General features: G+C 54.2%; 3 protein-coding genes across 3 annotated transcripts; all 3 read right to left on the reverse strand.

The window, feature by feature from the left end:
- Positions 1–291: 291 nt before the first annotated feature.
- Positions 292–1,968, reverse strand: LOC141462947 (hemoglobin subunit beta). The gene is made up of 3 exons (XM_074145128.1): positions 1,764–1,968; positions 1,431–1,653; positions 292–541 (listed from the first exon to the last, which is right to left on the reverse strand). Exons 1-3 carry the CDS (start codon positions 1,853–1,855, stop codon positions 413–415), a joined length of 444 nt encoding a protein of 147 aa, XP_074001229.1. The 5' UTR covers positions 1,856–1,968; the 3' UTR covers positions 292–412.
- Positions 1,969–3,824: 1,856 nt separating this feature from the next.
- LOC141463551 (hemoglobin subunit beta-like) lies at positions 3,825–5,241 on the reverse strand. Its single transcript, XM_074146033.1, has 3 exons — positions 5,123–5,241; positions 4,783–5,005; positions 3,825–4,052 (listed from the first exon to the last, which is right to left on the reverse strand). The coding sequence occupies exons 1-3, from the start codon at positions 5,212–5,214 to the stop codon at positions 3,924–3,926; spliced, it is 444 nt and encodes a 147-aa protein (XP_074002134.1). The 5' UTR covers positions 5,215–5,241; the 3' UTR covers positions 3,825–3,923.
- A 5,640-nt stretch (positions 5,242–10,881) lies between these two features.
- LOC141462677 (hemoglobin subunit rho-like) lies at positions 10,882–12,597 on the reverse strand. Its single transcript, XM_074144668.1, is given in 4 exon segments — positions 10,882–11,010; positions 12,052–12,274; positions 12,385–12,545; positions 12,547–12,597. Coding segments are annotated over 4 exon segments (564 nt in total).
- Between the last annotated feature and the right edge of the window lie 10,627 nt (positions 12,598–23,224).

Genomic DNA, 23,224 nt, shown 5'->3' on the forward strand with positions numbered 1-23,224 from the left:
GAGTTCCCCTCGCCTGCAAGAAAACATGCACATTTCACAGTAGAACACCGGATGGTTCATCAGTGCAAACTTCCCAGAAGTAGCCGGACTGCATCTGCCCAATACTCCATAAAGATGATTTCCAGAGCCCAAACACCCCCCCCCCCCCAAAAAAAAAACATACAGAACAAAGGGAAGTGGTGTTTTCAGGGAGCAAAATGCCTTGCTCAAGCTTCAACCCCCAGCCCTCTTGCAGGTGCCCCAGGTCCCCATCCCACCAACCCCTCCACCATCTCAGGGACACACGGACTCGGTGGAGACTTCACAGGATGAGCTTTATTTGGCTGTTACAAGCTGTTGGCTCCAGAGCAGCACATCAGCCGGTGCACAACATGCGGCTGGAGGATGCTGCCAGGGCTTTCCTGCTGGCCTTTTAGTGGTATTTGCGGGCCAGGGCGTGGGCCACCACACGGACCAGCTTTTGCCAGGCAGCCTGGCAGTCGGGAGTGAAATCCTTGGAGAAGTGGGCGGCCAGGACGATGATCAGGATGTCACCCAGGAGCTGGGGGGACAAGAAGACCCTCGGGTTAGCAATGCCCAGCAGCCTGCAGATCCCCACACAAGCATCCGCACTAGATCCAGGGAAAAACTCCAGGCATTTTGTTGGCTTAAAAAATCTCACCCAGAGTCCTTTCTATGATGAACCCTAAACTTGTTCTCTGCTCTTACTCTAAAGATTCAGGTTCTGATACTGCTGTAGGAAGAGTAACCACAAACGCCCCAGAAATTTTGTGGATTAAATTTCTCTTTCTCCCTTCTGGTTTTGTTTGGGAGTTTCTCCCCAGCAGAAGCTATGGCTGAGGGTCTGCGGCACGGCAGGGAGCCGGCACTCATCAGTGCCAGCCCCGGTGACAAATGTCAGGATTACTTCCCCATGGGGAAACTCTCAGCTACAGAGACATAAGAGCCAAAGTTCTCTCTCCCTCTAGGTCCCATTCCTCTTGTGCTTTTGGCATCCAGCCTCTGTCTCCTGCTCCTCACTCGTCTCTCCTTTCTCCTCCGTGCCAAGCTCCACTCTGGCTCCTTTGCCCTCCCCTTGACTCAAACCTCTTCCTGCCCAACGACTGCTTTCGTTTTGCCCTTCCCCTCCCTTTCTGCACTGAAACCACCTCCTCATCGCCTTCCCGTCTCCCCTGCATGCTCCCTTGCACCCTCCAGATGACTTCTCCATACACCATCACCCCTCAGCCCCTTTGGTGCTTTCGCACCGAGCTGCAGGTCTACCCCTTCCCTCACTATCCCTCTCCTCTATCTCCCCCTTACCCCAACCACCAGCCCCTCTTCCTCCTCCACCAACATGTATGGGGTAAACCCTTCATGTGGTGGGACTCGGGGTTGGGGCAGAAGCTGCCCACAGAGAGGACGGTTCCCCGATGATGAGCACGGCTTACCCTGAAGTTCTCAGGATCCACGTGCAGCTTGTCGCAGTGCAGCTCGGACAGCTGGGCGAAGGTGTTCTTGATGTTGTCCAGGTTCTTGACGGCTTCCCCGAAGGAGGTAAGCACTTTCTTGCCATGGGCGCGGACCATGGGGTTGCCGAGGATGGCGGTGGGGCTGGAGAGGTTCCCGAAGGAGGCGAAGAACCTCTGGGTCCAGGGGTAGACGATCAGCAGCCTGGGGAGAGATGGGGGAACATAAGCAGATGCGTTAACGCTCCCAAATGCAATTTCCATGGTTTCTGTATCCAGGGTGAAGCTGGGCAGATGCCCGGGAGCTGGACCTACCTGGCCAGGGCCTCAGCACCGCAGTCGGCCACATTGACCTTGCCCCAGAGGCCGGTGATGAGCTGCTTCTCTTCGGCTGACCAGTGCACCATGGTGGCGGGTGGAGGGTAGCGTGTGGCTGTCGGCAGGTACGGAAGGTCTCGGCTCTTGCTCCCGAGGGGATCGCACGCTGGCGAGCAGCTCTCCCCGTCCCCGCTTTTATATGCTCCCCCGGGCCCCTCCTCCTGCCCCTGCACCCCTCCCTTGGCTGGGCCCCCCGGGGGGGGGGGGGGGGGGGACCGTGGCCCTGGCACATGAGGGAGGGGACGTGGCGTCAGGGTGGGGCTCCAGGGCAAGATGCCCAGATCCACCACGGGATAGGCTGTCCGTCCGTCCTCCCGTCTTTGATTTCCAGCTCCGTGGCTCCCCACTGAAGGGTGGCATTTATCTCCACGCTACATCTGAGCGTCCCATGAGCCCCACGTGCCCCCGGAGGAAGGTGCGTGCCAGGCTTGGTGCCCCTTGGATGGTGCAAACCACGAGGCAGGAGAGGCAGAAGACTCGGACGGGGGCTGTTGGGTCCTGCCACTGGAGACACCAACACTGTGCAGGCAGTTTCTCTTTGTCCTCTTCTTGCACGACCTGCCAGGCTTTGGGTTCTTTGGGTTCCTTCCTATCAACAATTTTAACAGTTTCATAGAATCACAGAAGGGTTTGGGTTGGAAGGGACCTTGAAGATTGTCTAGTTCCAACCTCCACCATGGGCAGGGACACCTCCCACTAGACCAGGTTGGTTCACTTCAGGGTAACACTGAGAAAACCATGAGCAGTGCGTTGAGGTCAGAGAGGGCTTCAGTCTCACAGAGCGTGTTAGCCAAGATCAAGCAAGGCTGGATGGGACAGGGCACACCAATTTCCTGCACGGTATTAGGTCACAGGAGAGATGGGGAAGACTGGGTATACTGGGGTCTGTGCAGCAGGAGGCAGTGCCTGACCTAGAGATATGACAGTTGGAGGAGCAGTGATCCCCTTGAGTGGTGGGAGAGGCAGTTGGGTCTCCTGGGGCTCCATGTCGGCTCCTACTCCCAGCAGAGCCAGCTGGAGGTGATGGGGTGGGATGTAGGTGCTGGGGCCAGGGATGGAGCTTGTGAGACCAGAGTCAAGTAACACAGAGGAGTGGTCCAGTGGAGTCTGGATGACCATGGGGCAACGTGTTCACCTTGGCCATGGGCTGTGGGCTACCACCCTTTCTGATGGCTGCTGCGTTCTCCTCTGCCTGCTCACTTCAGGTAGGTTCTTGGCCAAAGGACCTGTGGGGGTAACACTGTCCCCCAGCCCTCCACGCTGAGCAGCACAGACCTGATCTGGAACCATTCGCTCTGCCCACTCCCTGATAAGGGTGAGGGAGGGATTCACCACCCAGAAACCCGACACACATCCCTGAGCTGCTCTTGGTGCTGTGGGGATGCTGGAGGACAGGAGGCTGGTGAGGGCTGTGGTCCTCTGCGTGACACAGAGACTATTCAGGGGATTTCATTTTGCTTGTGGAAATTTAGATGTAGGGGGCAGTGAAACTAGGGACTCTGTCCTTCCTGTGCATGAAATTACCATTCTTGGCATATTTTTTGCCATAAGGGGTAGTTGTGTCTATTATATTCTCTTTTTAATAATCTGAGAATGATAAGCTTTTAAACAGAAAACAGCAAAAAAAAATCCCATTTTCCCTTCCATAAAGGTAGCTACAAATGATGGAGCTCATCTCACTGCCACTTGCCCCCACTGCATGCTGTTGTACAGTTTTTTTCCCACTTAATCTGTGAAAAGCTTAAAACATTAAGCTCAACAATGTCACTCAATGTCTCAGAAAAGCACTGGAGTATTTCTGTTTGCATTTCGTAGTGTGTTTATTTGGGTTTTTTTATTTTTTTGTCTTGAATCTTCCCCTGGGTGACTCTCACTGGCATGAATTCATAGACAAGCCCGTGGGTCGTGTTCCTCCACGTGTGTAAGCATCCCCTCCATATTCCCCAGCACCCCGGGGTGTCCCCCACCCCATGCCCACAGAGAGGCGGACACCTCTTCACAGCTGAAGCAGTTGGTGTTTATTTGGCAATTAGAGACCAGCAGAACCAGAGGATGTTTCCCCAGGAGCATCTCCAGGCGTGAAGGCTTGCGGGAGGCTCAGTGGTACTCGTGGGCCAGAGCGTGGGCCACCACACGGACCATCTTCTGCCAGGCGGCCTGGCAGGCGGGGGTGAAGTCCTTGCTGAAGTGGGAGGCCAGGACGATGATGAGGATGTCACCCAGCAGCTGGCAACGGAGGGAGGAGAAGTCGTCAGCCCGGTGCTGCCCCCCATCTCCCTCCCCTCCGTGTCACCACCCAGGTGTTCGTGCATGGACACCGGTTTTTGGGGAATTCTTCGCAAAGCAAGGAACGGATTTATCACAGCCCCGTGCAGAGCACCAGGCTCCTTGCACAGCTTGCAGCTCTGGCACCCACCAGGGTGCCTGGATGTGCTGGCTCCTCCTCCCCACACACTTTCCTCCCTCTGCTTCGACTGGGTTTATCCTTTCCTCTCACATCCCTCCTCCTCACCCTTGCTTTTCCTTGGCTCAGATCCCCTCCTTCTGCTTCTGTGTTTATTTTCTCTCCTGGTTTAACCGCTCCATCACAGCCAAGCTCAGCTCTTCCCTCCAAACCCTCCAAAACTGTCTCGGTTTCTTCCCTTCTGGTCTCTGGCTGCCCCAAGCCAACGTTGCTTCCCACCAGCACGTATTCGACTCTGCATTTCATCCACATCCTCCTCGCCTGCCTGGGTCCCTCCTCTCACAGATCCCAGCACCATAAATCCTCTCTATTCTCCCCAAACATGCCTATTCACTCCCTCTTCCCCTCCACCACCCCTCCCTCAGCAGGCCCCCAGACTCAGGGTTTCTCTCTAGGTCTCACTGACCATCAGACACCCCAGAGACCCCTAAATCCCTCTCCGGAGAGCAGAAACCTCTGCCAAGCTGAGGCTGGAGTCTGAGCACGGCTCACCCTGAAGTTCTCGGGGTCCACATGCAGCTTGTCGCAGTGGAGTTTGCTCAGCTGAGCAAAGCACTTCTTGATGTTGTCCAGGTTCTTGACGGCTTCCCCAAAGGAGGTGAGCACTTTCTTGCCGTGGGCACGGACCATGGGGTTGCCGATGATGGCGGTGGGGCTGGAGAGGTTCCCGAAGGAGGCGAAGAACCTCTGGGTCCAGGGGTAGACAATCAGCAGCCTGGGGAGAGACGGAGGGACACAAGCGGACACAGACACGTTAATGCTCCCATGGTTGGAGCGGTTTCTCTATCCAGGGTGAAGCTGGGCAGATGCCCAGGAGCTGGCATGGACCTACCTGGCCAGGGCCTCAGCACCACATTCGGCCACGTTGACCTTGCCCCAGAGGCCAGTGATGAGCTGCTTCTCTTCGGCTGTCCAGTGCACCATGGTGGCGAGCAAGAGGGTTTTCCTGGGGCTTCCCTGAACAATGAGGAGGAAGTGGAGCCAAAGTCTGCCCCAGGGATTTTTATACAGTAGTAACGGCTTGTCCTAATCTCAGTTCACGTAGCTATTGGTTGGGGCTGGGGAGGGAGCTGGGCTGCACAAGGAAAGATAGCAATTTTGGATGCAGTCCAAGGGGAAAAGAGGCCCTTTCCCCCCTCTGAGTGGACACCCATCATCTCAAACCCATGGACTTGTATTCACCACCCCGAGCACAGGTGGAGCTGCCTGCACAGCTCCTCCTCGGCTGTGGGTGTCCAATATTGCAGAGGCAGACAGGGGCCAGGGGCTGAACGTGGGGTGCAGACCCAAGAAGACAGGTAGTGACATTCAAAGAGTTTCCAGTCTCCGCCTTGACCATTTTTTCAGACTCTTCATGGTGCATTGGTGCCCTGCACTCCTGGGATTCATCCCCAACACCTCTAGGCATCATCCATCCCAGCTTGAAGGACCAGAGCCTTTCTGGGAAACATGGATTGAATGATCGCTCCCAAATGTAGACCCCCCTCCTTTCTTGTCTGTCCTACCAAGGAGCTTCAGAGTTGTTGTCCATCATCATTGTCCATCGTCATTGTCCACGTTGTTCTCAGACCCCTGTTTTGCATCTGCTCTCCTGTTTCTCATTGCTAGTGCAATTCCCTGTCACCAGAGAAAGTGGACCCACCTCGAAAGCATGACTCTGAGTTATGGGTCTCAGGAGCACGGTGTTACCCCCTAGTCCTTGGCCTTGGTCCCATGAGGAGAACAAGCCAGACATGTCACCCACGTGAACAGCGAGTCCCACCTGATGCCAGCGACAGCCTGAGACCAGGCTGTATTGTGAAAAAACAGCCCAATGTTCTTTTTATCTGCTGGCCCTCTAGGAAGAGGACAACACAGCATTCATTTATTTTCAATTTTGAATGCCTCGTTACTGTACGGGCCAATGAACGGCCCCTTAGTCTGATAACTGGGTGGCTTTGGGGCACAGTTCTGAGCCTGACCAAGTTAGAAATGGGGTGTACACCAAACAAAAGGCAGAACCACACAGGGAATCACGCTTATTTTTCCAGACTGCCAGCAGAAACATGCAATAAAACCTTGTGTGCATGGCACAAGTTGGATGGTTTTGCTGTATCAGGCATTAGCACCGACAGACTCTCGAGGGCAAACACTGCTTATATGGGCAAAAAAGGAGTTCTTTTGATAAATAGCATACCTCATACCCCAAGAGAAATAAGCTGTCCTGGCAAAGCAGCATTTCTCTGTTGGTAGAGCTGTCTTGATGAGATTTCTTGTTCACGTGAAGTAATTCAGGCCTAAGAAACGGCCTTGCAGGGAGGATGTCTCCCTGCATTGTCTCACTCATGGTCTTTCTTCTTGGCAACTGTCTTTACAAATCTGGAGAGCACTATCTTATCTCTTATCTGCCTGCTCCAAATAAGACTGTCGATAAGTTCTTCCAGCCTTACTTCTGACCAATACCATTACTCCCTGCAGTTGCTATAAATGTGAGAGTTGTGACTTTTTTCCACCCTCCTACTTGACAGGGCACCTCCATCCAAGGTGTTTCCTACTAACAGGGAGGCTGTCAAAGAAGAGAAGCATTCTTAAGGGGATAATTTTGCAAACAGGGTCCTGATGCACGGTAGGATGCATCAATGCACACAAAATAATGCAAGAAGTCCATGATACAATCAGGTTCTGAGCTCTGCCCTTGGCCGTAGCTGGTGACCTGACCTCAAACTAAATTCTCTAATTGCAACTCTAGTTCTGCTGTGTCTGCAAATCGGCTCGTGCCCATGTTTTCTCAGTTAATAGAGACATAAGAAATGAGGAGGCTGTAAGGTCAGTTCATTGCTCTGTGGACACAGCTTCCAGATTCTTTATTAATAGAATGGACTGGTGAACTGGTGGCATCAGTCCCGTGGTACCTCAGCACCAGAGCAGCTCAGATGCACTGTCCCACAAGGGCAGTTTCAAATGCCCATCCCAGGCATGAGGTGAGATGCTAAACCAAGAGAAGAAGCACAGGATGAGCAGCTCCTGGGCCTTTCTGAGCTTTGCCATATCTTTCCTTCCTTCTCCCTCAGCCCTGTCCTTCCCCAGCCTACATGGCTCCTCCTCGGTCACTGCTGTGGGCAGCAGCATCTCCCAAGCTGGAGGTGTCCCTGCCGGAGAACATCATCCTGTCCCGGCAAGTGATCCCTTCAAAGTGCTTCATAGAATCATAGAATGGTTTGGGTTGGAAGGGTCCTTAAAGACCATCCAGTCCCACCCCTGCCCTGGGCAGGGACACCTCCCACCAGAGCAGGTTGCTCCAAGCCCCCTCCAACCTGGCCTTGAACCCCTCCAGGGATGGGGCAGCCACATCATCTCCAGCAAAGTGCTTTTCACATCATCTCCCATGGCATAAGTGCCACAGGGCAGTCATCAGCTGACTGAAGGAAAAAGCATGAGATATTAAACTCCCTGTGAAAGGAGCTTCCAAGGGCTTTTTCGTTTGAAGGTTAGTCAGCCACAAAGACATTTTAAGGAAACCTGCTGTGTCGGGAAGGCCCAGAGGCTGTTTACGACAGTCGGGCAGTGGTCCATGACGCCGTCGGAGGCAGGAGCTGACAGTCAAGCAGAGACAGCTCCAAAGGTGCCTGCAAGGATGGCAAGGTGACCTTGACCAGGACATGGAGACAATTTGCCGTAAGCAGCCCTGTGCCCTGCCGGACGGCAGAGAGACACTTGGCAAAACACAACAGCACGACAGCCCAGGCAGTCCCAGCCCTGGCTTCTCCAGGGGATCCATCCGCCTCACCCATTTTTATAAGAAAGAGTTCATATTAAGTGCATTTTAAAATCGCCTGCTTTACCTCCTGGAGGGGGCAGAGGCCTGGGAGGCAATTTTTTGGATGCTCAGAGCTCCCAGCACAGGGGCTGTCTATTGAGGGGGCTGTTTGGTGGCACAAGGTGGGAAGGGAAATGTCCATCATGACATGCCAAGTAGAGGCAATTTCTGTAGATTTTTTTCCAGTTCACAGAGTCAAAGGGAGAGATGTCCTTTCACCCAGTCCTTATCTCCAGAGTGAAAACTAGGGCTTTTTTGCTCCTCAGATGGATTTCTCTATGCTCAGGACCCTTCCCTCGAGCATCCTTCCAGATGGCTGTCCCATTTGTGTGGGTCATTCTTGATTTCTTGGCCCCACATTGGGCCATGCCCATTTCCATGGATGGGAACCTTCCATTTTTATAGATAAACCATCTCGATGACAGCACAAGGCAGCTACAGTGACAGCCTTTCTGAAACAAGCAGAATTAATTGGTCACTCTGATTGCAGCAGGCAGTGTCCTGCGCCAAGCTTTACCAGAGCCCTTATCAGCAGGAGTGGCAGCTCTACCCAGCCTCTGCCGCTCTGGATCCCGGCCAGCCTCTTCTATTTCCTCCAAAACGCGCCATTTCTTGTGTCTTAAGCCAGTAGGTCTTAAAGGTGTCTTTGTTTCCGCTTTATTTGCTGTGATCTTCCTTTCCCAGCTGTCCAGGCTCATCTCACCCTGCGCCAACATCTCATGGTCTCCCAGTTGAGGGCAGGAGCTTGCTCCATCCCCCTTGGAGTGGAAGCAAAATGGGATTGTGCCTCTGCCAGCTCTGCCTTGGTCAGGCCATGGAGGGCTGGAACCACTTGGAAGGGACTCTGGGCTCCAAAAGGCTGTTTGTACCATGCAGAGATCCTGGGGCTCTTTTCCCAGGTGGCTGAGAAGGCCATCAGTATCCTGGCCTGTGTCAGGAACAGTGTGGTCAGCAGGACTGGGGCAGTGACCATCCCCCTGGACTGGGCACTGCGGAGACCCCACCTCGAGGGCTGGGTCCAGGTTTGGGCCCCCCACGACAGGAAAGACCTTGAGGGGCTGGAGCGTGTTCAGAGAAGGGCAACGGAGCTGGTGAGGGGTCTGGAGCACAAGGAGAAGGGTCTGGAGAACTTCTGAGGGAGCTGGGGGTGTTCAGCCTGGAGAAAAGGAGGCTGAGGGGAGACCTTCTCGCTCTCTCCAACTCCCTGAAAGGAGGGTGTAGCCGGGGGGGGTCGGTCTCTTCTCCCAAGGAACAGGCCATGGGACAAGAGGAAAGGGCCTCAAGTTGCGCAAGGGGAGGTTTTTGATGGAGACTGGGAACAATTTCTTCACCAAAAGGGTTGTCAACCTGGTCTGGTGGGAGGCATCCCTGCCCATGGCAGGGGGCAGGACTGAGTGGTCTTTAAGTTCCCTTCCAACCTGAACCATTCCATGATTCTTTGAACTTCCAAGTTTAGAGCTGCACTTCTGTACTAACTGGAACAAGACTTTGAGAACAGCCTCACCTCCTGAAATCCTGCTGAAATGCCCCTTTGCTCACCGAAAGGATAATAACGTACTGCGGGAAACCTGGACTGGTTTCTGGGTGGGTTTTTTCTTGTTTATTTTTCTTTTCATAGAATCATAGAATAATTCAGGCTGGAAAAGACCCTTGGGATCATCGAGTCCAACCATCAAATCCCTGCTATATCAGGAGAAAGGCAGAAAATTTATTCCTAAATCATGCAAAACAAGGATTTCAGCATTCTGAGACACCGACATGTCTGTCCTTGTTGCTTTTTAAGTTATTCCTGGAAAAGCATTGCTGACACTGATGTGTTTATGCAGAATCCTTCTGCTCCAGTGAAAAAACATGCTTCCATTAGGCCAAACTGAATGAAAAAAAACCAACTCTGATCGGTCCAGCTTAAAAGCTGCCCTCGTCCCCTTCTCTTGGGATAGTATGCATTTTCTTTTAGATACCACATTTTGATCAAAATGCACAAAAGTCATGGCAGGAGCAGTTTCATTGCCAATTCAGAAAATGCTTTTGATCAATTTCTTAAATACACGTTAGTACTGCAATACGATGGGCCAAATTTCTGCCTAATCTAAGGTGGCTTCAGTGAATTTCTACAAATTTAAACCCTCTCATGCATGAAAAGTGGAGAGATTTGGGGCCAGAGGGGCCTTTGCTTAGAATCATAGAATCATAGAATGGTTCAGGTTGGAAGTGACCTTAAAGATCTTCGAGTTCCAACCCCCCTGCCCTGGGCAGGGACACCTCCCACCAGACCAGGTTGCTCCAAGCCCCCTCCAACCTGGCCTTGAACCCCTTCAGGGATGGGGCTTGCCCTGCAGCTCACCCTTCTGCACAGAATGGGTCAGAAACCCCCCACCTGGCAATTTCAGAAAGCTCAGAGGTGCTCAGAGGTGGGCTGGGAGGTGCCCATCACTGGTTTGGAGACCAGTGTCCCCAGATGTCCCACTGGAGCTCCCTGTGCAAGTAGCCCCCCAGCATCACTTGGTGGGTGGAGGTCCAGGAGGTCCAGGACCAGCCTCACTGGGCAGGCAGGAAAGGCAGACTGATGTCTTTTGGAGAGAGCCCAAATAGCCAGGAAGTCACCTCCCCTTTGGCCAAGCTTCCTGGAGTGTGATGGTCCCAGCAGCCCAGAATCCACCTTCCCCTTCTCATGCCCCCCAGCTCCCTCCCTCCCACCCCACAAGCGGCCACAGAGACACAGGAGCACACTAAGAAGTCCAGAAAATGTGGGGGTTTTTTATTGACTGTTAGAGAAACATCTGCCTCCGGAGGGTTTAATGGTACTTGTAGGCCAAAGCATGGGCCACCACACCAACCAGCTTCTGCCAAGTGGCCTGGCAGGTGGGGGTGAAGTCCTTGGTGAAGTGTGCGGCCAGGACGATGATAAGGATGTCTCCCAGGAGCTGGAGAAGAGAAGGAAAAAAATCAGTTCAGCTCGGTGCTGAGCACCCCTTTGCCCTGCGCAGGACCCGAGGGACCAGGGTCTGGGGGGAGCTCAGGTCTCTGGTGGGTCCTTGGAGGCTGTGACCCAGGGAAGCTCTTTGAGCTGAACTCTCTGTGCTGGAAAATAGCCCTGTGCTGACCGTATGCACCAGAGTCCGCCTGCTCTGCCTCTGCTTCTTCTCACACCTGCTTTTTCCAGCCTTTAGACTTTATTTCCAGACATTTTCTGTTTTTTTATCTTTTTCTTTTCTGCTGTGAAACCCCATGCCTACTTGAGCAGAGGGTCAGTGCAAGGTCCACCTGCTATATCCCCAAAGTCAGGCATCAAAAGAGACTGAAACAGGGGCCATCAGCCACATCCAGCCCTCTCAATCCCTTCCACCCTCAGCAGCTCCCTCTCTTCACCCCCAGCAACTTCCCACCCCCCTGCACCCTGATTTTTTCTGTTTCTTCATTCCCCTCCTGCTCCCCTCCCACATCTGCTGACCTTGTCCCCACGCTCAGACCTGTCCTCTCTGTCTCTAATCCCACTCTCTATCTCTTCCCATCGGTGGCCAGCCCCTGACCACCCCACACTTGCTTTTCCCTCTCCTCCCATGTCTGCCAGCCTCGGAAAAAGGGGAGACGAAGCCGTTCCCATCCTCGGGGCCAGGAGGTGCCAGGGAGAGGCTGCCCATGGCACTGACACAGCGGGACTTCCCTCCATGCTCTCCACCCTCAGCCCCACTTGGCCTCCCAGCATCCTTCTCCCATTTTTCTCAAACCATGCCTGTCTGAGACCCCAAGGCTTTCAGATCATCTCCTGATACTTGTCCCCAACCCCTCACAGCCTGGAGACCGGCATTTCCCTAGAATCAAATGCCCAACCTTTCCCTCCAACCCAGCCCCTTTCTGTTTGGTAACTAAAGCACACGACATTTATGCTTGTTTGAAGCCTTCCAGGCACTGAGCTACCCTGCAGAATGGAGGGAGAGGAGGGTCAAGCCCTGAGCACGGCTCACCCTGAAGTTCTCGGGGTCCACGTGCAGCTTCTCGCAGTGCAGCTCGGACAGCTTGGCGTAGGTCGCCTTGAGGTTTTCCAGGTTCTTGACAGCTTCCCCGAAGGAGGTGAGCACTTTCTTGCCGTGGGCACGAACCTTGGGGTTGCCGATGATGGCGGTGGGGCTGGAGAGGTTCCCGAAGTTATCAAAGAACCTCTGGGTCCAGGGGTAGACAATCAGCAGCCTGGGGAGAGACAGAGGGACACAAGCAGAAAAATTAACATTCCCAAATGCAATTTCCGTGGTTTCTGTATCCAGGGTGAAGCTGGGCAGATGCCCGGGAGCTGGACCTACCTGGCCAGGGCCTCAGCACCACATTCCTCCACGTTGACCTTGCCCCAGAGGCTGGTGATGAGCTGCTTCTCTTCGGCTGTCCAGTGCACCATGGTGGCGGGTGGCTTTGCTGGGAGCTGCAGGAGGACACAGACCCCTTAGTGGAGCTGCAGACCCCACGGAGGCTTTTATTCCCTGCTGACAGCTCCTCCCCGTCCTGCGCCGTGGGGTCATTGGCTGGGGATCCCCATCGGCGGTGGGTCGGTCTGTCCATGGAGTGGTCAGTCTGCAGTGAGGTGTGGTCTTCAAGGAAAAAGCCCTGTGACTTGCTTACCAGGCAGGCTCAGGACACAATAACCACTTATCTCCCTCTCCTTCCCCCCTTGACTTCCTGCTTACCACAGGCATGGACATGCTACCCCGTGTCCTGCAGCCTGCACTGACCCATGTGCAAGGGGCTCTACAGCAGCTTTGAGTCCTCTGCAGGACTTACAGCCTCTCTAAACTTGAGGGATATAAGCATGGCCAGCAGGTCATCATGAGGAAGGTGATTCTGCCCCTCTACTCCACTCTCGGGAGACCCCACCTGGAGCGCTTTGTCCAGCTTTGGAGTCCTCAGCACAGGAAGGACGTGGACCTGTTGGAGCAGGTCTAGAGGAGGCCACAGCGATGCTGGGAGGGCTGGAGCCCCTCTGCTGGGAGGACAGGCTGAGAGAGTTGGGGGGGTTCAGTCTGGAGAAGAGAAGGCTTTGGGAAGACCCTGGAGCCCCTTACAGTCCCTAAAAGGGGGGGGCGCTCCAGGAAAGCTGGGGAGGGACGCTTGACGAGGGAGGGAAGCCAAAGGGGGAGAGGGAAGGGTTTGACACTGAAAGAGGGGAGATTGAGATGAGATCTGGGGAAGAACTTCTTTGCTGTGAGGGTGGTGAGAGCCTGGCCCAGGTTGCCCCGAGAAGCTGTGGCTGCCCCATCCCTGGAGGGGCTCAAGGCCAGGTTGGAGGGGGCTTGGAGCAGCCTGGTCTGGTGGGAGGTGTCCCTGCCCAGGGCAGGGAGGTTGGAGCTTGATGATCTTTAAGGTCCCTTCCAATCTAATCCATTCTATGATTTCGTATTTCTCTGATGGGATAGATGACCTCATTTATGAACTTGGGCACTTCTGCACAGGAGCATGCTCTTGGGGATGCCAAGTGCTGTTGCCCGTGGCTGCAGATCTGTATCTATGGACACACAGACCCACAGAGAAGCCCCTGTCCATTTTCCTAAACAGACAAAAGTGTGGAAAACATCATCCTGCTGGTCTAGTTCCTCCACACCTGAACTGTGTGCTGGAGATCCACGGACCAAGCCATGCTTGGTGTTAATGAATCAGAGATCACATCCCCATTCTCCAGGTTTCAAGGAATACCTGTGAGGGATGCCAATGCTGGGGCAGGCTGCGACCAGGGCCAGGCTCCCCGGCTCTTCCAATGTGTGTAGAGCATTAACAAGACAGGTGCTTCAATGGCCATGCCCTCTTTGGAAATTAAATGTCTTGCCCAAGGATAACAGGACCCACCATGTTACAACCAGACCAGCAACATCTATTTCCACCAGTTCAGGGTCTGACCAAAGGCTTTTGTTTGACTCTGGGTGTCACCTTCCCATTGAACTATTTGGGTGTTTTCCTGTTTTTCAGCCTTGGGGTGAAGCTGTGCTCCCATGCTCAGAAAGGCAAAGCCAGGAGGTATAGGGGATCCAGACAAGACCATGGACTTTGGGTCCGTCCGTAGGCAGCCTAGGAGGCTTCATCCAGACCTCCAGCCCAGTCCAGTTACAGATCAATACTGGTCCATTGATCCCATCGGAGAACACCGTGCAGTGGCACAAGCCTGTCACGGTGATCCCAGTGGGCTGGTTCACGTGTCTAGTCACGTTTCAGCACGTTTGCTGCAGGGTCCTAGGAGGCATTATTAATTTTCTAAAATTTTCTGAATCCCAGGCAAGGCCCACAGGCCCCTTCCAGCCCCAAGCCAGCCACCAGTGAGGTCTGATAACACAGCATGGAGCGGAGGCTGCTCGGGGCAGATAAAGGCATCGTGCAGGTGGCCAGCGCTGGCTTCAGCTCCTCACCTAAAGAGCAGGCATACGGCCACACGCCCTGGGTTCTTGAGGAGACCTGAAGACTTCAGGAGTTGTCAATTTTCAACGAGTCGGGACTCAAAGGGTGAAATCAAATGTGTGCCACCCCGAATTCACAGGGCAGATATCTGCATCGTGTGAGCCAACCAGCCCGTACAACTGGACACAGAGCTGGCCAAAACAGCTGGGGAATGACAATAAATGACCTCACACGGCCTCCTCATTTATTCCTTCTCTCGTCCTGGCAGACCCACATGGAAAATAAAATTCAGGCTACATCTGGGTCTATTATTAGCCATGCATTTGCCTCGCCTGCGATAGGAGTCTCACTGTCAGCTCCGCAGAGCTGAACTTTGAAACAGAAAAGATAATGATGCTTTTCTTCTGCTTTTAAGCCAGCAGCACGAGAAAGCTCAGGGAGGGGTGGCAGAGAGCAGGAGGGGTGCGAAGCTGGGACAGGCAGGACAGCATCAAACGCAGAGGCTTGGAGGAGAGTGTTAATTGCGGAATTAATATTAAAAAAAATGTATGGTTAATAAAATGTTTTTTTTTTTTCCTGGACTCTGCAGAAAATGGCCTGTAGTGAGAAACATCAAGTTCCTGGTACCATTCTTTGGCCCATTCAGGATCTGTTTTTGCTGGTGCAGCTGCGGGAGCAGGATCACCTCTTCTCAGGATGGTTAACGAAGGGTGGTCAATGAAGGATGGTCACAAATTGCTGAGGGGAAGAGAGAAGGCAGAGGAAAGAGAGGAAGAAGAGAGGCTGAGGTCATTCCAGCTCAATTGGTGCTACTTTTCTGTATTGATTCCTTTTAATGGCTTCTTTCATACCCACAGTAATTCCTTAAACTCTTCAAATCCCACAGGACGGGCACTCATAGAGAAGGAGTAATAGCAAGCGAATTAGCCAGATAATCGGATTAGGGTCATATCGGAGACTCCTACGCCTCTGGATGTGGAGAGGAACAACCTTTTACAGCCACTTTGGGCTGTAAATTCATATGTCTGAGCTTCAGCCTACTCCTACCCCACTGGTCCTTTGGGCTGTGTCCAGTCTAGCACGGGTGCCTTCATTTAACTGGAAGGTCAGAGCTAACTTCCCTCTAAAGGGTTGCTCCATAAACGGTGCCTGGGGAAAAAGGGGACTTTGGAGCTACTGTCCAGGTGAGCCCCAAATTCAGGAGTGGAGCAAAGCCTCACCAAATGCTCACAGATCATAAGGAAACCAGTGGAGGGGCTGCTTTAAACCAAATGCTCACAGACCTTAAGGAAACCAGTGGAGGGGCTGCTTTAAACCCATTCAGGATGTGGTCAATGATGAATTTGGGGAAATTAATGCAGAGCAGCAGCAAGCTGGTCTGAATCACCCTAATTTATACATCTTTCCCTGGCTGGGACTCTTTGGTCGCTAGCTTGAACATGAAAACCAAGGAGAATTTCTGCAAATGCATTTTTTTTTCCCTTAGGAGGGAAAGGGAGAATGGGAAAGAAGAGGTACGGGTACACCTCGGTGGAGATTCGGAGCAGATTGGAGTTTTACAGCGAGCAGGCAGAGAGCTTGATGTTATTACCACAAGGAGAGTTATCTAATTTAGCTGTGGCTCATCGCCCAAGGCACTCTGCTTTCAACACAAAGACATTTCAAATTGTTTCTGTGCCGTAAGGATAAACTAAGGGGAAATATAACTGCAGGTTAAATGAATGGTTCTCTCTGCCCCTAAGGTGGATCTCTAATTCCAGGATCCAGGTTTAACCCTTCGTACCCTTCAGGCCTGACTCCAAGAGAGGAGGAGCACCCCTTGGTCTGACTCCTCTGGTCTGAATTTCATACCACATAAGGACTTACATATCATGTAAACATGGGCCTCGGTGTTTTAATTGTCTCAGAGGCTTTTACTGTATTGCTTTAATTTTGTAGGAAGTCTCCTGGGTCTGAAATTTGGTTCTCAGTGACACTGCCTGGAGGTTGGGGGTTGGTTGCAGCAGAGGAGCTCCAGGGCATGGCAGGAGACATGACCTGAGCCCATTCATACATCCCCGTCCCTATGTCCCAGTAAAGGAATTCATCAGGACATACCTGGTCCTAAAGCCTGTCCAGTGTCACAGGCTATGGGGGGTTCAGAGCTGAGTGCGGTGAAGGGATGAGGGGCACATGGTCAGGCATAAAAGCCAGGATCACAGAATCATAGAATTGTCTAGGTTGGAGGGACTTTTAAGATCATCAAGTCCAACCATCAACCCAGCCCCGAAAAAACCACCACTAACCCATTTCCCTAATATTCAGATGCAAAGTTAAAGGTTTAATTAAACAGCTTCTGAGTTACCCCTCAACACAAGAACTCAGGCAAAAGCAATCCAGAAATAGGCAAAAGCAGCTTTTTTTTATTCATGACAAGTTGTCTCCAAGACAGTCTCATTTAAGGCAGTGTTTTTCCTGCCTGTAACTGAGCTGGTGGTTTGCTCCCACTCCTCACCCTCGCTGGGGTTTTCATCTGTTCAGCACAAGAATCATAGAATCATAGAATGGTTGAGGTCAGAAGGGACCTTTCAGACCATGGAGTCCAACCATCAACCCAGCACTGACAAACCCACCACTGACCCATGTCCCTCAGCACCACCTCTGCCCGCCTTTGAAATCCCTCCAGGGATGGCGACTCCACCACTGCCCTGGGCAGCCTCTGCCAAGGCTTCACAACCCTTTCCAGGAAAAAATTGTTCCCAAGCTCCATCTTCAACCTCCCCTGGGGCAACTTGAGGCCGTTTCCTCTTGTCCTGAGAAGCAGTACACAGGCCCCTGGCAGGAAGGTCCAGCCTGTGGTCTCCCATCAGAACCTCTGCCCTGGACTGCAAAAAAAGCCCACTTGAGCTGGGGGCTGGAGGGGACACCCGAGTGGGACAGTGGGACATCCCTGGAAGTGTTCAAGGCAACACCGGACAGGGCTTTGAGCGACCTGGTCTAGTGGGAGGTGTCCCTGCCCAGGGCAGGGGGTTGAAGTAGATGGTCTTTAAGGTCCCTTCCAACCCAAACCATTCTATGATTCCATGACAGCTCAAGTGGGGGACGTGGTGCAGCACCTCCCAGGGTGCAGAAGGGAAGGGCAATGGGGCAGGGGCGTGAGGGAGCCAGCTGGGTTTTTCCAGCTGTGACCAGATGTGGGGCACTGCTGCTGGACCACGTTGAGGCCCCGCTTCTCCCCGAGCGGGGGTCTGCTTTGCTTTGCCATGTTCAGGGAGGGGGTGCAGCATCCCCAGTCGCAGCAATGCAGCACAACAGCCAGCTATCAGCCCCACAGAGGCCGGCGGGGACCCCACCGCCCTCCCCATGCCCACCTCCCCCTCTATCGCCCACGGGCAGCCCATCGCCGCCCACACCCTACGAGCCCCACACCAGATAGCTCCTCGCCACCCTCGCTGCAACGCGAGATAAAAGCCAGCGCCTGGCCGCCCTCAAGGTGTGACAGCGTGTTTTCTGACCCTGGATTTAGCAGAAATGGGCTGGATTATTTGTGGGGCTGGGGTCCGGCTCTGCTGCATGAAGGGAGCTGGACCGACAAACCTCCATCCACACACCCACTGCTGGCGTTTGCCGGTCACACCAGTGGGGCGATCTGTGGGGTAAATTTGAGTTTTCCTGTCATTTTTTTCCTCTTATGGCAGGTGGGGGCTGTTACAGGACAGGATTTCAGGATCTCCTTCACCACTGCCTAGTGCCCAAAGGCACCAGCGCAAAGTGTGTACCAACCCAAGAGGATGGGAGGTGACACTCAGTCACCAAGCCTTCCCCTCTGCCCCTCTCATGGCATGGGCACCCCTAAATGTGTGTTCCCCAGGGCCCCTGGGCAGGAGATGGGCAGAGGAGAGAGAAAGGGGTGGAAAATCAGACCCACAGAAAAGATCCCTCCTGGGGTCTCCTGCCCAAGCAGATGAAGTAAGTGCTGTTTGTAATCACAGAATTGTAGAATCATAGGATGGCGGAGGTTGGAAGGGACCTTTCAGACCATCAAGACCATCAACCCAACACTGACAAACCCACCACTGACCCATGTCCCTCAGCACCACCTCTGCCTGGCTTTGAAATCCCTCCAGGGGTGGCAACTCCACCACTGCCCTGGGCAGCCTCTGCCAGGGCTTCACAACCCTTTTGGTGTAGAAATACCATGGGATAACACAGTGCCATGAATTGTAGTGTCCTGGGTAGGAAGCCTACAAAGCCAAGCCCCCTCAGGCATTGCCGCAGCCCTGTGTGTGACTGTGGCTAATCCAGAAGTCCTGGTCCTTGATGGTTTGCAGCATCCCTGGGGACGCACAGCCCAAACTCTCAGTCATCAACTCAGGAGAACAGAAAGTGGCCAGAGAGACCCGTTGCCCGGGGATGGTCCCTGGGAGCTTTGGAGGCCAGGGAAGGGAAGAGCCAAAGAGCCCAAGAGGTGCTGGCATCAGCCCTGGAGCAGAAAGGGTCTGGATTCACCCACTGTGGGGAGGGAAATCCCTGTGGGAGGGAGGCCAGCTGTGCCTGGCAGGTTGGAAACCACCCTCAGGACCCTAGACAAGAGGCGTGAAACCTCTGCCTCCGAAAATTCCAGGGCTTTCACAGTGCTCCTGGGACGCACGTGGCTCCAAATCTCAAGAGCTGTTAATCGTGCCCTTCGCTGCCTTCCTCCATCGCTTCCCCCAGCCCATGTCCGTGCCTGTGCCTTGGGGACGACCCCCACAGCTGGAAGGTGATGCTATTCTCCTCCCCTCCTCAGGTCTTTCCTCGCCTGTGGTCACTGAAGGAGCCCGGGGCTCCTTGGACAAACCGAGCCCAGCCTTGCTGCAGGGAGAGCAGAGGAGTTCCCCCCCTCCGCACAGCTCCAGGAGGATGTTTGGTTGTACCTGTGATGGGCAGAAGTACGTTTCAATCCCAGAGACTTCAGAGTAAGGGAAAACACCCTCACTTTCCCCCTAAAACAGCTCCAACATCCTTTTTTCTAAGGAGCAGCTCCAAGGGACCAAGCCAGTCCTCCCAGCAGAGCCTACTGCAGGTCCAGCTGGCTCTACCTGTCTTTACTCTGCAGAAGGCTCCCTTAACCACAGAATCCCCCCCAAAAAGCCTCCAGCACTGGGTGGGAATCACAAGAGCTGTGTCCCAGACCTTAAAGTCCCAGGGGGCTTGCTCATGAAAGATGACCCTGTGTCCTGGTTTGCCCAAACCCCAACACCCTGTGAGCAGGGAAAGCTCCTGTGGGACCAAGAAGTGCATCACTGAGCTCAGGCAGGGACTTCTCTCCTGTTTGTGTCACCAGCTGGGTCAGGGACACATTTTCTGCCTGCATCACCTCCCCCTGATGCCTTTCAAGCAGTTAATGCTGGCAGTGGACAAAGCCAGACCCGTTCCTGTGCTGGGGCTTGGTTTTAGGAAGGCAGAAAGAGAGATTTGACCTATTAAAGTGACAAAAGTGGCTCTGGAAATGGGATGGCACCTGGAGCGATCCCTTTGCAGCCCCTGAGCCACTGCCTGAGGGCTCCCTGCGCCGTGTACCCCTGCGTGATGGACCAAAGTCCTGTGTGTGGGGCAGCCCACTGGTAGAGCCCCTCTCCAGCTGCCCCACCAGAGACCCTGGTGCTCAGCAGCTCATCCCACCACCTCTGTGGTCCCAGGACTCGTGGGTGAACCAGGGGCTGGTGTGAAATTCATTACTAATTTTGCTCAGGTCCCCACAGCACCGAGCCATCATGCCAGCAGCGTGCATCAGGCAGAGCCCCTTTCTCCCAGGGAATCCCAAATAATCATGGAATCACAGAATGGTGGAGGTTGGAAGGGACCTTTCAGACCATGGAGTCCAACCATCAACCCAACACTGACAAACCCACCACTGACCCATGTCCCTCAGCACCACCTCTGCCCGGCTTTGAAATCCCTCCAGGGATGGCGACTCCACCACTGCCCTGGGCAGCCTCTGCCAAGGCTTCACAACCCTTTCCAGGAAGAAATTGTTCCCAATCTCCATCCTAAACCTCCCCTGGGGCAACTTGAGGCCGTTTCTTCTTGTCCCATGGATTGTTCCTTGGGAGAAGAGACCGACCCCCCCTGGCTACACCCTCCTTTTGGGGAGTTGGAGAGAGCGAGAAGGTCTCCCCTCAGCCTCCTTTTCTCCAGGCTGAACACCCCCAGCTCCCTCAGAAGTTCTCCAGACCCTTCTCCTTGTGCTCCAGACCCCTCACCAGCTCCATTGCCCTTCTCTGGACACGCTCCAGCCCCTCAAGGTCTTTCCTGTCGTGGGGGGCCCAAACCTGGACCCAGCCCTCTAGGTGGGGTCTCCGCAGTGCCCAGTCCAGGGGGATGGTCACTGCCCCAGTCCTACCCACCACACTGTTAACAACATCTCTGTGGGGCTGAGCTGAGATCGGGGTCAGGGAATGTCCCACAGCCCCTGTTTTCCTCCCCCACCTCCAGCCCAGAGGGACACTTTGTTTTAAGTCTTCTTTCCGGACATTCAGGCAAAAAGGCAGTGCTGGCACCAGCATCACCCGACGGGGCTCTCACCCCCGTGCCCGGGTCTCGGGGACGGGGGGTCTGGGGGTGTTTCAGCTCTTCCTGCTGTGGTGCTGGGGGGAGAGCAATTATTGATGGGGCTCCCCCATCATAAACGGAATGTGATGAGTTTGCATCGGGCATCGACTCATCGGTGCTGAGTCACGGCAGCCTCCCCCAGCCCGGCTGTGGCGTGGGGCTGCGGTGGGGCGATAACTCGGGGAGGGGGGGGGCACAAACAGGAGCCCAGCTGCGGGGAGATAAGGCAGCCCTTGGCCCAGGAGCTGCGTTCCCCTTTCTGCTGTGTCAGACTTCTGACGCGGCAAAAAACATTTCTGCTGAGGCACCCTAGCAACCAGCTGAAAAATATTTAGCTTTTTTTTTTTTTCCTTTTTCTATTTTTTTTAAGTATTTTTCTCAGCAGAACCAGGAGGGAGGGGTTACTAGGGCAAGCCCGGGCTGCTCACCCCTGTGGTTTTCATGACTGGTCCCCCCCCATCTCTGGGGCAGAGGCTCAGGTGACTCATATTCCCAAAGGGATGGTGGGACGTGTCCTGACAACCACCCCCTCCCCTCCATCCTCCCCTCTTGCCCCATTGCACATCCATGTGTTGCCGGGGAGTGGGGGTGAAATGTGCCAGCTGCTTTTGAAACCCCCATTTCCATGGGGGGAAGCACAGCACCTTGTTCCCCCTCCCAGAAAAAGGCTCTTGCAGGGGGGCGGGGGATGTTGGTGTCAGAGGGCTCCCCTGCTCCCCCCTGCACTGGCTGGGAGTTTTCCTTGCAGGGAAACTGAGGCACGGAGTAGGGCAGCTGCTCACCCAAAGTGCCGTGAAATGCTCACGGAAGGGCAGGATCCCCCTCGGGAAAGGGGGACCTTTGCTGTCCCATGCCCTCCTCCCCCTCCAGGGATATAACGAGGTATAATCTCCATCATTAGTGTTGGTGCCAGCCCAGTTTGGTGTTTGTGTGGTGCCCACTTGGCTCCCACGGGGCTCGGGGCAAGCTCTTGTGGGGGGTGGGGTGTAAAGCTGGGTTCTTTCACTGGGATTGAGGAGTTTTGGGGGTAAATGTGGTGTAGGGTGATCCATAGCACAAACCCTGTGTGTTCGGCAGCATTAAGCTGCCCAGACTGAGCTCCCCGTGTGTCGTCAGGCACAAAAATCACCCAGAGTCACCCTGGGAGACTGTGAGTGTTTTGCATGAGCCCCTTCCAAAACAGGCACACAGGAGTTGAAGGCACCAGCAAGTGCCTTTTTCTGAAGAAAAAGGATGTGGCACTCTCTGGGGCAACCCTGGTTCATTTGGAAAAGGAGGAACGGACCTTCAGGCTAGTGGAAAAGGAAGCAAACCCTCTTTTTCCAGGCAGGGAAACTGAGGCATGGATTTGAGGAAGGGAGGGGGAAGGAAAAGCGATGCTGGCCAAGCCACCCCTCACAAGTCGCTGGGACAGACCCAGCTTGTCCCCCTTGGGACCTTCCAACCTCCCCATGGCATCGTGTGAGTTGTTTGTGTGGCTTTGCCCAGGGAAGGTGGGACAGTGGCACAACACTGGACCCACCAACCCAGACCCCTCTGTGGGTCCATGGGCGACAAACCTCTGCCATATTGGGGTTCCTGCTCCCCCTGCTGTCGGTGAAACCCCACATCATGCCAAGACCAAACCAGGGCAGGCTGGGGCAAGTGGGGAAACTGAGGCACAACCCTGGAGACCCATTGTGCTGCCAGCACAGGGCAGGGGGATGTCAGGTGGTACCTGGGCTCCCCCAGACTACATTCCCATCAGTGACTGGGGTTTCCAGAGGAGGTGCTGGGATTTGGGTGCCCCAAGCCCTTCCCCAGTTTGGGCACTGGTTTTCCAGCTGGGCTGTGTTTGGTGCTAACCGTGGATAAACATAATCCAAAGCCACTTTCAGAAATAGTGCTATGGGATGCTAAACTCCAGAAACAGGGTTTAGTGGTGGTTTTTGTCAGTGTTGGGTTGATGGTCCAACCTGGCCTTGAACCCCTCCAGGGATGGAGCAGCCACAGCTTCTCGGGGCAACCTGGGCCAGGCTCTCACCACCCTCACAGCAAAGAATTCCTTCCCCAGATCTCATCTCCATCTCCCCTCTTTCAGTGTCAAACCCTTCCCCCTCCTCCTATGGCTCCCCTCCCTCATCAAGAGTCCCTCCCCAGCTTTCCTGGACCCCCCCCCCCCCTTTAGGGACTGGAAGGGGCTCCAAGGTCTCC

Source organism: Numenius arquata, chromosome 1 (assembly GCF_964106895.1).
Source record: "Numenius arquata chromosome 1, bNumArq3.hap1.1, whole genome shotgun sequence".
NCBI lineage: Eukaryota > Metazoa > Chordata > Aves > Charadriiformes > Scolopacidae > Numenius > Numenius arquata.

What these genes read in the sequence shown, in the direction of transcription:
- LOC141463551 (XM_074146033.1), bottom strand. Translation starts at nt 5,214, where the DNA reads ATGGTGCACTGGACAGCCGAAGAGAAGCAGCTCATCACTGGCCTCTGG. An exon ending in GGTGCTGAGGCCCTGGCCAG is followed by an intron (nt 5,006 to 5,122) that starts GTAGGTCCATGC and finishes GTCTCTCCCCAG; the next exon opens with GCTGCTGATTGTCTACCCCT. An exon ending in TGGACCCCGAGAACTTCAGG is followed by an intron (nt 4,053 to 4,782) that starts GTGAGCCGTGCT and finishes CTCCGTTGCCAG; the next exon opens with CTGCTGGGTGACATCCTCAT.
- LOC141462947 (XM_074145128.1), bottom strand. Translation starts at nt 1,855, where the DNA reads ATGGTGCACTGGTCAGCCGAAGAGAAGCAGCTCATCACCGGCCTCTGG. An exon ending in GGTGCTGAGGCCCTGGCCAG is followed by an intron (nt 1,654 to 1,763) that starts GTAGGTCCAGCT and finishes ATCTCTCCCCAG; the next exon opens with GCTGCTGATCGTCTACCCCT. An exon ending in TGGATCCTGAGAACTTCAGG is followed by an intron (nt 542 to 1,430) that starts GTAAGCCGTGCT and finishes TTGTCCCCCCAG; the next exon opens with CTCCTGGGTGACATCCTGAT.